Raw genomic sequence first — 12,400 nt, forward strand, 5'->3', positions numbered from 1 at the left:
CGCCCCGGGCCGCTCCGCCCCGTGGGAACCCGCCGGGACCGGGAGGCGGCGGGACGCTGCCGCCCCCCCCAGCCCGCAGCGGCCCCGGCCCCGGGCGCGGCCGGGGGTCCCGGGGAGGCCTCGCCTCGACGGGGGGGCGCGGCGGAGCGGGGCGGGCAGCACCCGTGCCGGTCCCTGTCCCGGTGCCGGTGCCGCCGTGGCGGGGGCAGCGGGGCCGGGTCTCTCCCTCCCGCCCGCCCCGTCGCGGCATCCCCGGGACGCGCCCGGCGACAGCTGCCGCGTTCCCGCCCTGCCCGAGGGCTGCGCACCCCCGGCCCCCAGCCCGGGCAGCGGGGACCCCCCCCACCCCCCTCTGCGTCCCTCCTCACCCCCCCGAGCCTCCCACACCCCCCCTCCATCCCCCCGCCGCCCGCCCCGCCGGGCCCCCGCCGGGCAGGGGGTGCAGGCTGCCGCCCGGGGGGGCGGGGGGGACAGCTGCCCGGCCGGGGGGGGGCCCGGCCCGCTCGGCAGCACATGTGCCGTCACTCAGCCAGCCCCGCGGTTATTTTAGCTCGGGACCGGCGAGCGGCTCGGGGCTGGCGGCCGGACTGCGCCCCGCTCCGCCATGGGCCCCCCGCTTCTCCTCGCCTGCCTGCTCGCCCCGCTCTGCGCGCGGGTAAGGGGTGCGGGGACACCCGGGGGGGCGGGAGGGATGGCGATGGGGGGGGAAGGCGATAGGGAAGGGGTGTCGTGTGCCCCCCCTCCCAGCTCCGTGCCCTGAGAGGGCCCGCAGGGATGGGGAGCGCGGACACGGGGCTGGGGGGGCGGCCGGACCCCAAAGCCCGCGGAGACACGTCCCTGGGGGCAGCGGGGCTGGGGCTGGGGCTGGGGGGGCTGGGTGCCCCTCTTGAGGCATTTCCCACCCCACAGATGGCGGCGGCAGGGGGGGGCCTGCGGCTCCGGCACGCTGCCTGCGTTTGTGAAGCGGGGAGACGGGATTTGGGGGGGTTAGGTGCTCAGAGACACCCTGGTGTGGCTTTTCACACCCAGCTGTGGGCCCAGACACACCCCCACACACCCCCCCACCCCTCTGTCCGTGTGTGGCCCCCCCGGAGCCCCTCACCGCAGTCTCGGGCCTGACCCCCACGGAGCCGTTGGGGTTCTGGCCTGCACCCCCATGGCCGGGTGCTCAGGGCAGCCCCCCCGCCAGCAGCAGGGCCCCCATCGGGACCCCCAGCTCCTCCCTAGGGAAGGGGGGGGTCTCTCCTTGGGGGGGGGCAGGGGGACAGCTGGCGGCCGCGGGGCAGCTCCCGTCCGTCTCCAAACCAGCCCCTTGTCCTGCCCATCCCCTGGGGCCCCCCCTGCCCTGCACAGCCCCCCAGGGACCCCCAGCACAGCCATCCCCGCGGCCCTGCTCCCCCACACTGGGCAGGGCGCTCATGCCAGGACCTGCGGCACCCCAGAGCACCCCAGAGCACCCCCAGCGATGTAACCAGGGTGGGTGCAAGGCCCGGTTCTGCCCAGATGCCCCCCCTCCCCGGGGGGAGCGCATGTCCCCGGGGCCCAGGACAAGGGGGAGCCCTGATGGATGTAGCATGGAACTGGGGGGGCCATTCACAGCTCCCTGCCCCTCCCAACCCCCATCTCCCACCCCTCACGCTTGCTCCCCACAGCTCCAGACCCCCATGTCACCCCCCCAATTCCCTGACCCCCCCACCCAGTCCCTCATGGCCCCTAAACACATCCAAGCCCCCACAGCTCTCTGACCACCCTTGCAGCCCCCCCATAACTCCTGCTCCCCCAGTCTCGATTCCTAATCCCCCCCCAGCTCCTTGTGCCCCCCCAGCACCCCAGTTCTGTGCCCCAGCTGGGCCTAACCCGATCCCTGACCCTTCCGCCCCCGCTGCCACCTCCATGAGGTGACAGTGACAACCGAGGTGGGCTGGGGCCAGCCCAGGGTAACCCCTTCATCCCCACGGGGGGGGGTCCCATGGAGCACAGCCCGGGGTGGAACCCCCGGGGTCATTTGTGGGGTACTCCTTCCCCCCGAGACACCCGTCACCATCACACCAGGGGCTCAGGGGACAGCCACCAAGCGCTGGAGGAGAACTGGGTGCCCTCTCTGCTCCCCCAAACCCAACCCCATTGGGGGGGGGCCAGCACCGTGCACCCCAGCACCCTGTACCCCAGCCCTGTGCACCCCAGCCCCATCCACCCATCCCAGGAGAAAAGCCCTGCCCTTGTCCCCCTCCCACTCGGGGGGTTTGGGGGTCACCAGCAGCACCGTGTGCCCCCCCCAGGGTGCCAGCCCAGCCCAGCCGGGTGCCGCGGCCCCAGGGAGCCCCCAGACCTGGCGCCAGCACGAGGGGCTGCGGCGGGTGAAGAGGGCCTGGGTGATCCCCCCCATCAGCATCTCGGAGAACCACAAGCGCATCCCCCACCTCCTGGTGCAGGTAGGCAGGGACCCCCCCCCACATCCCCTCTGGGGCAGGGGGATTACCTGGGGGCGCCCCAGGAGGGGGGACATGGCTTAGGGGGGGTCAGAGGGGGACCCCAGGCAGGGGACAGACCCCCCCCCAGCCCCGGGACCGCCAGCCCTGCTTTCCCTGGGGTAGATCAAGTCGGACAAGCAACAGCCCGGGGGGGTGATCTACAGCATCAAGGGGCCGGGGGTGGACGAGGAGCCCCTGGGCATCTTCTCCATCGACAAATTCAGCGGGAAAGTCTTCCTCAACGCCATGCTGGACCGGGAGGAGACCGACCGCTTCCGGGTAAGGACGCTGCTCCCCTGGCCAAGCCCCCTCCACGGCCCCCCCAGGGACCCCCAACCCCCCCGCTCTGCGCCCGCAGCTGAAGGCCTTTGCGCTGGACCTGGGGGGGACGACGCTGGAGGATCCCACCGACCTGGAGATCATCGTGGTGGACCAGAACGACAACCGGCCGCTGTTCCGGCAGGACGTGTTCACGGGGCGCGTGGTGGAGGGGGCCGAGCCAGGTGAGTCCGGCCGGGACACCAGGGCCGGGGGGGGTTAGGGGGGAGCCAGCCCCCCCCACGGCAGCACCCACTGCGGCCGCAGGGACCTGCGTGATGACGGCGGACGCCAGCGACGCCGACGACCCCGAGACGGACAACGCGGCGCTGCGGTATTCCATCCTGGAGCAGGGCCCTGCCGGCATGTTCAGCATCAACGCGACCACCGGCGAGATCTGCACCGCGCGGCCCGGCCTTGACCGAGAGGTAGCGGGCGTGGAGGGGGGGACACACACACCGGGGTGGCACCGGGACTGGGGGCAGCTAAAGACCCCCCCGGCAAAATCACAGCTCCAGCCACGAGCAGGCGCAGGCGTGGGGAGAGGGTGGGTGGGCAGAGCTGGGGGAGCTCTGGGCTCTCCTGGGGGGCTGAAGGGGCTCAGCACCCCCCCCTCCTTCCCTGCAGGCCGTGGGGGTGTACAACCTGACAGTGCAGGCAGCCGACATGTCCGGGGACGGGCTCACCACCACCGCCACGGCCGTCATCTACCTGGACGACATCAACGACAACCCCCCCGAGTTCACCAAGGAGGAGGTAGCGGCCGGGGCGGGGTGGGGGGACACGTCGGGGGTTGGAGGGGGGGGCAGACACGAGCCCCACGCCGCTCTCCCCCCAGTTCTCCATGGAGGTGGAGGAGCAGGCGGCCGGCGTGGACGTGGGGAAGGTCTTTGTGCACGACAAGGACCTGGCCGGCTCGCCCAACTGGTTGGCCAAATTCACCATCCTGGAGGGTGACCCCGAGGGTGCCTTCGCCATCCGCACCGACCCCCACACCAACGACGGGGTGATCTCCGTGGCCAAGGTGGGCGCGGGGCAGCCGGAGAGAGGGGAAGGGGGGGTTGGGGGGTTCCCGTGGTTCGGCTGACCCGTGGCCCCTCCCGCAGCCGCTGGACCACGAGGTGCGGGACCGCTTCGAGCTGACGGTGTCGGTGCAGAACGAGCGGCCGCTGGAGCCCGCGGCCCCCGCCAGCCCCCGGGCGCTGGCCACCGTGCGGGTGCAGGTGCGGGATGTCAACGAGGCGCCCGTCTTCCGCGAGAACCCGCGGCGGGTCAGCGTGCTGGAGGGGGCCCCCCCGGGCACCCCCGTCACCACCTACACCGCCAGCGACCCCGACACCCGCCAGCTCCAGACCCTCACGTGAGTCCCGTGAGGCCGCCGCCACCGCGGCCCTTTGCCGTGCCCAGGCTCCCGCTCGCGGCCCGCGACGGGTGTTTTGGGGGTGTTGGGGGGTGACGGCATGCCCCCCCACCCCGCGCCCACAGCTACGCGCTGCTCTACGACCCGGCGGGCTGGCTGCAGCTGGACCCCCGCTCCGGCACCGTCCGCACCAAGCGGGAGCTGCTGCACCCCTCCGCCTTCCTGCAGGGCGGCTGGTACATCGCCCTGGTCCTCGCCCGCGATGACGGTGAGCATCCCCCCCGCCTTATCCCCCCCTCCCGCCGTCCTGCCCTGACTCCTCCGTTCCGCACCCCCAGCCGAGCCCCCCCTCTCCGCCACCGGCACCCTCTCCATCGAGATCCTGGAGGTGAACGACCACGCGCCGCTGCTGCAGCCGCCGCCTGGGGTGCTCTGTGGGCGGCCAGGCCGCGGGGGGAAGCTGCTTCTGGGGGCCACGGACGATGACCGGCCCCCCCACGGTGCCCCCTTCCACTTCCAGCTCAGCCCCCAGCACCCCCAGCTCACCCGCAACTGGAGCATCACCCGCTTCAACGGTGAGGGCTGGCAGGGAGGGGGCTGCGGCCTTGGGGGGGTGCTGGGGGGGTCCCCGCTCACCCTTTGCCCACGGCCCCCTCCCGCAGTGACCCACGCGGTCCTGGCCGTGCTGGTGGAGCTGCCCGAGGGGCCCTACTCACTCCCGCTGCTGCTCCGGGATTCGGGGACCCCCCCCCGGGAGCGGCAGCAGCTGCTGAACGTCTCGGTGTGCCGCTGCGGGCGGGACGAGACCTGCGAGGACGGTGTCCTGGCGGCCGCCACCGCCGGGGCCGGCGTCACCCTCGGGGCCCTGATGATCATCCTTGGCAGCATCATCCTCCTCCTCGGTGAGTGAGACCCCCCCCGGGCATCCTCACCCCCCGCCAGCCCCCCAGCCCCGTGCCCCACCCCCCAGTGCTGGTCCTGGGTGCCCACCCCGAACCCCACCAGCGCCCTCCGTCACCTCGACCCCACCCACCCGTTGCCCCATCCTGGTCCTGGCTGCCCCACCCAGTCCCTGCCCATGACCCCCCCCACCGCAGCAACCCCTTCTGACCCCTACGAAGCGCCCCCAGTCCCCTCATCGCCCATCCCGCCCCCCCATCCCTCTCTCCCAGCCCCACCAACTGCATCCCAACCCAACCAGCACCCCCGCGTCCCCCCCCGCCGCCGGTGTCCCCCCCCTCCCCGTGCCCACCCGCCCTGTGCCTGCAGTGCTGGCGGGGCTGGGGGCTGCCCGGGCGCGGGGGCGCCGGCGGGCTCTGCGCAAGGGGCTGCTGCAGCGCTCGGGGGACGACATGCGGGACAACATCCTCAACTACGACGAGCAGGGCGGGGGCGAGGAGGACCAGGTCAGCGGGACACACAGGCCATGGAGCTCACGGGATTGGGGGGGGGGTGTCCCCATCCCAGCCCTGCACCCCTGACCCCCCTCCCATCCCCGCAGGACGCCTACGACATCAACCAGCTCCGGCACCCCGAGCTTTTCTCCCCCCGGGCCAAGCCCCCGGTGCGCAGGGACGCCCCCCTCAGCTCCGCCACCCCCCCGGCCCCCCGCAAGCTGCCCAGCAGCCCCTCCGACATCGAGGACTTCATCAACGAGGTGGGGACGTGGCCCACTGCCCCCCTTACCCCCAGCTCCCCCCTCCCAGTCCCGGCGGGGCTGATGGTGTCCCCCCCGCAGGGGCTGGAGGCAGCCGACGGTGACCCCAGCGTGCCCCCCTACGACACGGCCTTAATCTACGACTACGAGGGCTCGGGCTCGGTCGCCAGCCCCCTCAGCTCCATCGTCTCCAGCCTGACGGACGAGGACCAGGACTACGACTACCTGAGCGAGTGGGGGCCGCGCTTCCGCCGCCTGGCTGACCTCTACGGGCAGTAGCGGGGGGCGAGGGGGGCGGGAAGGGGGGTACCCCGCTGCCCCCGGGGGCGGGGAAACAGGCAGCGGGAGAACTGGGGCGGGGGGTGCCCAGATGCGGCGGGTTTGCGGGTGGACGTGAGCAAGATGCCCGGCTGAGGGGGCTTTGCACATGTGTGTGTAACATGAATAGAGATTGGGGGGGGGGGGATTTGCACATGTGTGTGCACTAGAGAGGCCTCAGCACAAGGGCTTGCACACCTGCAGACCACCCCCACCCCCCCCCCCCCCCCCCCCCCAGCACCCCCAGGAAGACAGAGGTCGAGTGCACGGGCAGCCCTGGGCAGGGGGGTCACCCCAGGGGAAGCAGAGCTGGGGAGGGAGTGGGGGGGGGTGGCAAGGAGACTCCCCCTGGTTCTCCCCATAATAAAGACCCCGGAGAAGGGGGCCGGTGGCAGGGGCACCGTGGGGGAGCCCCCGACCACGCCAACCGCCCGTAGAAACAAGGCACTTTTATTGGCAGCCCGTGAGCACCCCCGGGGGGGGCATCACCCCCACCCCAGGACTCCCAGCACAGCTGCTCCTCCTGGGGCAGGATCAGGCCCTGCCGTGGGGTGCGTGCGCTGCCCCCCCCAACTCCCCCGACCAGTCCAGCCATCGCACATGTCCCAGTGCACCCCACAAGCACCCGGCGGGGGGAAAGGGGCTCCCAGTGCTGCATGGAAGGGGGGTCCCAGCACTGTGCTGAGCCCCCCCAGCAGCAGGGAGACCCCGGGAGGGGGCAGGTACATCTCACAGCGGGGGGGGCGGGGAGCCCAGCATGTTCTTGGTGGAGGCAGCAAGGTGGGAGTAATCGTGGGGGACGCCGTGGGGGGTGAGGAGGGGCAGGTGGTCGTCGCGGGGGGGCCGGTGGAAGAGGGGGGGCCGGCGCTGGCGCTCGCCATCCTGCAGGGACTGGGGCAGGGCGCGGCCCTGGCTCTCGGGCAGCAGCATGATGCTGAGCACGGCGAGGATGGCGAAGGAGGCGAAGACGACGTGGTGCAGGAAGAACCCGCGGCTGTTGGGGATGGCGGTGATGGGGGCGGCCGCCTTACCCACGAAACTGGCCCCCACGACGAGGCCCAGCCCGGCACCCCTGCGAGGAGGGGAGGGGAGGGGGGAAACACGCTCAGAATGGGCCTGGGGGACCCTTCCTGGGTGCCCTCCCACCCCCACCCCACCCCTTACCTGACCACGGTGGGGAGGACCTCGCTGGCGAAGAAGATGCTGAGGATGGTGACGGCGTGGGAGGCGGTGACACCCACCACGGACAGGGTCAGCACGATGAGGTCCAGCAGGTCTGGGGTGGGGGGGGAGAAGCACCATCAGGGGTCAAATCCTGCACACACCACCCTCCTCCCAGCTGCACCCCACGGCTGCCGCGGTGGGGTGTCCCCCCCGTCCTTACACTGGGTGAGGGCCAGCAGCAGGAGGGAGGAGATGCCGGTGAGGACGGTGCAGAGCAGGAGGACGGCGCGGCGCCCGAAGCGCTCGGCCGTCAGGCAGACGAAGAGGCAGGCGGCCGCCTCCGTGCCCACCAGCGTGAAGTAAGAGGCGAAGAACCGGGGCAGGTGTGGGGCCAGGTTGCGGGTGAAGCAGTGCCGGATGCCGGAGCCGATGAACCTGCGGCAGAGCGGGGTCAGGGGGCTGTGAGCGGGACACCCCCCCCCCGTCACCACCGTCACCGCGCCGCCCGCTCACGCCGCGAAGCCGAGGATGACGCCGTTCTTCCAGATGACCCTGGTGCCGAAGATCTCGCAGACGGCGTGGTACTGGGGCTGCGGGCACCCCTCGGACAGGGACTCCAGCTCTGACGGGGCAGGGGGGCGCGGGTTGGAGCCGGCACCGGCCCGCCGGGCACCGCCGCTTTGGGGAGGGGGCCCGGTGGCCCCCTCAGCCCCCCCCTGCCACGCACCCTCCAGGAGACTTTCCTGGTGGCAGGAGCTGTCGTCAGCGCCGGGGTCACGACCTTCAGCCAGTGCCTGCAGGGTCTTCTTGGCCCTCTCCAGTTGCCGTGTGGCCAGTAGCCAGCGCGGTGACTCCACCAGCAGCGCCGGGCACCTGGGGCACGAGTGTCAGTGTCACGGGGCTCTCCAGGAGACTGCCCCCCCCCCTCCAGCGCTGCCCCCCCCTTCCTGGCTTCAAAGTGACGCTGCCCAGAAACCCTCAACTTCAAACCCGAGCAAACATTTACCCAGGGCGGGGGGTCTCTGTGCTCCACCTGAAGAGCCCCCAGCACCCTTTGATCCGCGGCCCCGGGCAGGGTGTGCCAGGCTGGGGTGCTGGGTGCCAGCCCCGGGGCACGGCTCAACCCCTCCCCGTGGGGAGCAGCCCCCTCCCCATGCACACAGCCCCCCCCCACCTTGCCTCGGGGGGGTCCTTACCACCAGCAGGCAGCCAGCAGGGCCAGGATCATGGTGACAGCGCCCTGCAGCACCCGCCAGTCCCGGCACAGCACGGCCAGGCCCGGCAGCAGCAGCTCCCCGGCGATCCAGAAGAAGCCGCCAACCATCGTCACCCCCAGCCGGTGCGGGGGGTCACACAGCTCCAGCCCTGGCGGAGGTGGGGGGGAAGGGGTGAACCGTGAGTGCCACGGCTGCAGGGCACCCTGCACCCTGGAGCAACCTACACCTGGGAGCATCCTGCACCCCAGAGCATCCTGCACCCTGGAGCATCCTACACCTCAAAGCATCCTACACTTTGGAGCATCCTGTATCCTGGAGCATCCTCCACCCCAGAGTATCCTCCACCTTGGAGCATCCTCCACCCCGCACCCCCACGCCACTGCAGCCCCCCGCCAGCGCACTCACGTGCCACGTAGAGGGAGAGGAAGGCGCCCGCCAGCGCGGCCCCGAAGAGCAGCCGCGCCACCAGCACCGTGGCGAAGGTGACGGCCAGAGCCACGCCGAGGCCCAGCGGCACCGCCAGCACCAGGGACGCCACGAAGGCGGGTCGGCGGCCGAACCTGCGGGGGGACGGGCTGTGAGCGGGGCTGGGCACGGCCCCCCCCGCCCTCCGCCAGCCCGGGGGGAGCTGCCCCGGGGCCCCCCCGTTGTTACCTGTCGCAGGCCAGGCCGGCGGCGACGCTGCCCAGGGTCCAGCCCAGCAAGTGCGTGGTCTGGTCCAGGGGCACCTTCCAGCGCTTGGCGCACACCAGGTCCCACTGCGGCGGGGGGGGGACACGGCGGGGAGACGTCAGCACGGGGGGGCCCGGCAGACCCCCCCCGCCCCTGCTGCCCTCGGGGGTGGGACGGATGGGGGTCCCCATCCCCATCAGTTGCCTGAGGAGGGGCGTCTGGCCACCCTCCGCCCCCCAAACCGAAGTGTGGGGCTGGATTTGACACAGTGCTGATGACTTTTACTGCCCCCCCCGGAACACCCCAGGGCTCCCCCCAGACCCTCCACGGTGGCCCCCCCACCTTGTCCCCCTCAAGGCCCCTGTCCCATCCCCAGGCTCCCTTGTCCCCCCCCGGCAACCTCCCTCTGCCCCCACCCCCAGTGCACATCCAGCGCTTCCCCATGGGACCCTCACCGGGGTGCCCAGCTCCCTCCCCCCCAGGGTCCCCCCTCCCCAGGCATCCCCCCCCCCTTAACCCCTCCCGTCCCACGGGGACCCCCCCCAACCCCCTCCAGAACCACAACACGCCGGGGGTCCCCGACCCCTGGACCCTTCCCCCCCCGCTCCAACCCCCCCAGTCCGGGCTCCCGTGCCCCCCCAACCTGGGTGACGAGGTTGGAGCGGAGGCCGGCGGCGGGCAGGGCGTAGTGCCAGCCGCGGGTGCAGGGCCCGGTGCCGTTGGGGCGGGCGGCGCCGGGGCCGGTCCCGGGGCCGGCGGGGCGGTACCGGTAGAGCTGGCAGGGGCTCCAGCCCCCGCCGAGCCGCGGGACGGCGGCGCGGAGCAGCGCGACCCCCCCCAGGCGCCGCAGGGGCGGCGGCAGGAGCGCGGCGTCGGGGCGGCAGCGGTGGGGGGGGGCCGCGGCCAGCGCCCACCCCAGCGCCCACCCCAGCGCCAGCGCCGCGCACGGCGCCCACCCCCCCGCCGCCCGGCGGCCCCGCGGACGCGACCCCCCCGCCGCCATCTGCCCCCGCCGCCGCTCCCGGGGATCGCTCGGCATCGGCGCCCGCCCGTGGGGGCGGCCCCGCCGGGGACCGGCCCCCGCCCCGCCCCGCCCGGCCCTGACCCCCCCGACTCTCCCCGCCTTAAGCTCGGGCTCCCCCCACACCGGTTCGACACCCCCGGGCCCGGTCCAGCCCCGTCCCCCCCCCTCGAGACTCGGTCCCCCCCGCCCCAGCCCCGCTTTGTCCCCACCAAGTCCGCTTCGCCCCCCCCGGCCCCATTCACCCCCCCAGCCTCAGTTCACCACCCGCCCCGTCCCCCCGGTTTGGCCCCCCAGTACCGATTCACCCCCCCAGCACCGGTTTGTCCCTCCCCTCCAAGCCCGGTTTGCCCCCCCCCCCCAGCCCCAGTTTGACCCCCTCAATCCCAGTTCGCCCCCCCGAGCCCCGTTAGCCACCCCCCAACCCTGGTTTGTCCCCCCACAAGCCCGGTCCGGCGCCCCCAGCCCCGTTTCCCCCCCCCAAGCCCCATTCACCCCCCTCCCCTCTCCACAGTGCTCCAGGCCAAGGCACCCTCTTGGCACTGGGGCCCCCCCGTGTCCAGCCGGTGCTGGGGGCCCTGGGTGCAGGGGGGGGCTGGGGCCCGGCCGTCAGCACCCACAAACGCCCCCGGGTCCCCCTAACCCCCCAAAGGGGGTCGGTGGGGTCTGGGCCCCCCCCGCGAAGGGAACTGGTCAGAGCCCCTCCTGCACCGCAGCGAGTCCGTGGGAAGCAGCGACCAAGCAGCCGAGTGGCAAACAAGATTTTTTTAAATTTTTTTTTTCCTTCCTTTTCAAAATTTATTTACAAACGTTATCTCCGAGGGAGGAGAGCGCGGCTCTGGCGCTCAGCTCCGTACCTGCAACGGTAGAAAATCACATCTGCAAAATCCCGCCCGCGTTCGCTTTCTGCCTCCCCCCCCCGTGCAGCCAAAAGGACACGGGGGTGCCCCCGCCGCGGGCCCGGGGATCGTCGGTGTAAAAATAACGGACGTCGGTGCGTTACGCCGTTGTGTCGGTGCGTTACGCCGTTGTGTCGGTGCGTTACAGCCCCGAGCGGCACCGGGACAAGGTGGGACCCGGCCTGGGCGGCTTCTGCACCCACATCTGTGGCTGGGAGAAGTATCACGGGGGGGGAAACGTACCCCAGGGGAGTCCTGAGCTTCCCAGCGCTGCGCTCAGGAGAGAACAAGGGAATTTTCTCTCTTTACGCGGCTGATTTAAGGTTTCTCCGTTTTAATTTAGATGAATTCACGGTTATTTAACAAAAGGAAGAGCAGGGATGGAAATCGGTTAAAAAAAAAGAATTGTTACTTGTGGCTCCTTGCTTGTACTGCTGAACGAAGCTCCAGGGGCAGAAGCGGCCCCCCAGTATTTGCACAAGTTGCCCACCCTGACTTGGTGGCCCTGGGAAAAAAAAAAAAAAAAAAAAATTCCATGCAAAACCCACACTCTGGCAACGTGCCCACGGAGCCACAGCAGGAGCTGGGGGTCGGGCAGGGCCCCCCAGCTCTGACGAAGCTGCCGGGACGTTGCGGAGTGAAACCCTCGAGGTCCCGGGTGTGAGGATGGTGGAAAATTCCTCAACCGGCTGCAAAGCCGGCGGCAGCGAGGGGGGAGCCGGCGCGGGGGCACGGTGGGTGCCCTTCGGCTGGGGCGCGGGCAGCGCGGCCTGGTGCTGCCTGTACCCTGCCCAGAGCAGCCGGGCTGCGGAGCGCCGCGCGTGCGGGGCTGAGGAGCTGCCAGAAGAGGCGAACGGGGCGGAAAAGCGGCTCTGGACTGAGCGGGTCCCTCCGGTCCCCCCAGCCAAGAGGAAGAGAAGCCAGATGGCGGCTGTAACCTCCTCGCTTCCAAAAGCGGCAGCTGGGACGTTCAGCCACAAGCACCCGGTAAAACTGGGCAGAAAAAGGAGCAGCAGGTGCTGGGAGCGGGGGCCAACCCCTCGCCCTGGGGACGGCGGCTGCGGGCAGAGGCGGCGCGGGCACCGGCTTCCTGCCGCGGGGAGGGGCGGCAGCAGTGCCAGGAGGGCACCGGGGTCTTGGGACAGGAACATGAACCCGCCTCCGGCCACGTCCCCGCGAGCTTCTCCTCGAGGATCAACTTCACCAACTGCGTTGAGGCCGGCTGCGTGACGGCAGCGGCGAGGGCCGCGGGTCCAGCGCCATCCCCCGCGGGCGAGGCCGCGGTGCCGCCACGGGACGGCGG

At 71.9% G+C, this 12,400-nt stretch overlaps 2 protein-coding genes across 2 annotated transcripts; one reads left to right on the plus strand and one right to left on the minus strand.

Annotated features, from left to right (window-relative positions):
• The first annotated feature begins 564 nt into the window (after positions 1-564).
• On the plus strand, positions 565-6,085 carry CDH15 (cadherin 15). The gene is made up of 14 exons (XM_074913291.1): positions 565-655; positions 2,280-2,432; positions 2,595-2,750; positions 2,830-2,974; positions 3,057-3,217; positions 3,417-3,545; positions 3,628-3,813; positions 3,896-4,149; positions 4,275-4,417; positions 4,488-4,724; positions 4,812-5,051; positions 5,419-5,555; positions 5,651-5,806; positions 5,888-6,085. Exons 1-14 carry the CDS (start codon positions 605-607, stop codon positions 6,083-6,085), a joined length of 2,346 nt encoding a protein of 781 aa, XP_074769392.1. The 5' UTR covers positions 565-604.
• A 546-nt stretch (positions 6,086-6,631) lies between these two features.
• SLC22A31 (solute carrier family 22 member 31) lies at positions 6,632-10,180 on the minus strand. The gene is made up of 9 exons (XM_074913438.1): positions 9,821-10,180; positions 9,160-9,263; positions 8,911-9,065; positions 8,485-8,653; positions 8,016-8,161; positions 7,802-7,910; positions 7,509-7,723; positions 7,289-7,400; positions 6,632-7,196 (listed from the first exon to the last, which is right to left on the minus strand). Exons 1-9 carry the CDS (start codon positions 10,178-10,180, stop codon positions 6,854-6,856), a joined length of 1,713 nt encoding a protein of 570 aa, XP_074769539.1. The 3' UTR covers positions 6,632-6,853.
• Between the last annotated feature and the right edge of the window lie 2,220 nt (positions 10,181-12,400).

The sequence above is a fragment of the Athene noctua genome, chromosome 9 (assembly GCF_965140245.1).
Source record: "Athene noctua chromosome 9, bAthNoc1.hap1.1, whole genome shotgun sequence".
Lineage (NCBI taxonomy): Eukaryota > Metazoa > Chordata > Aves > Strigiformes > Strigidae > Athene > Athene noctua.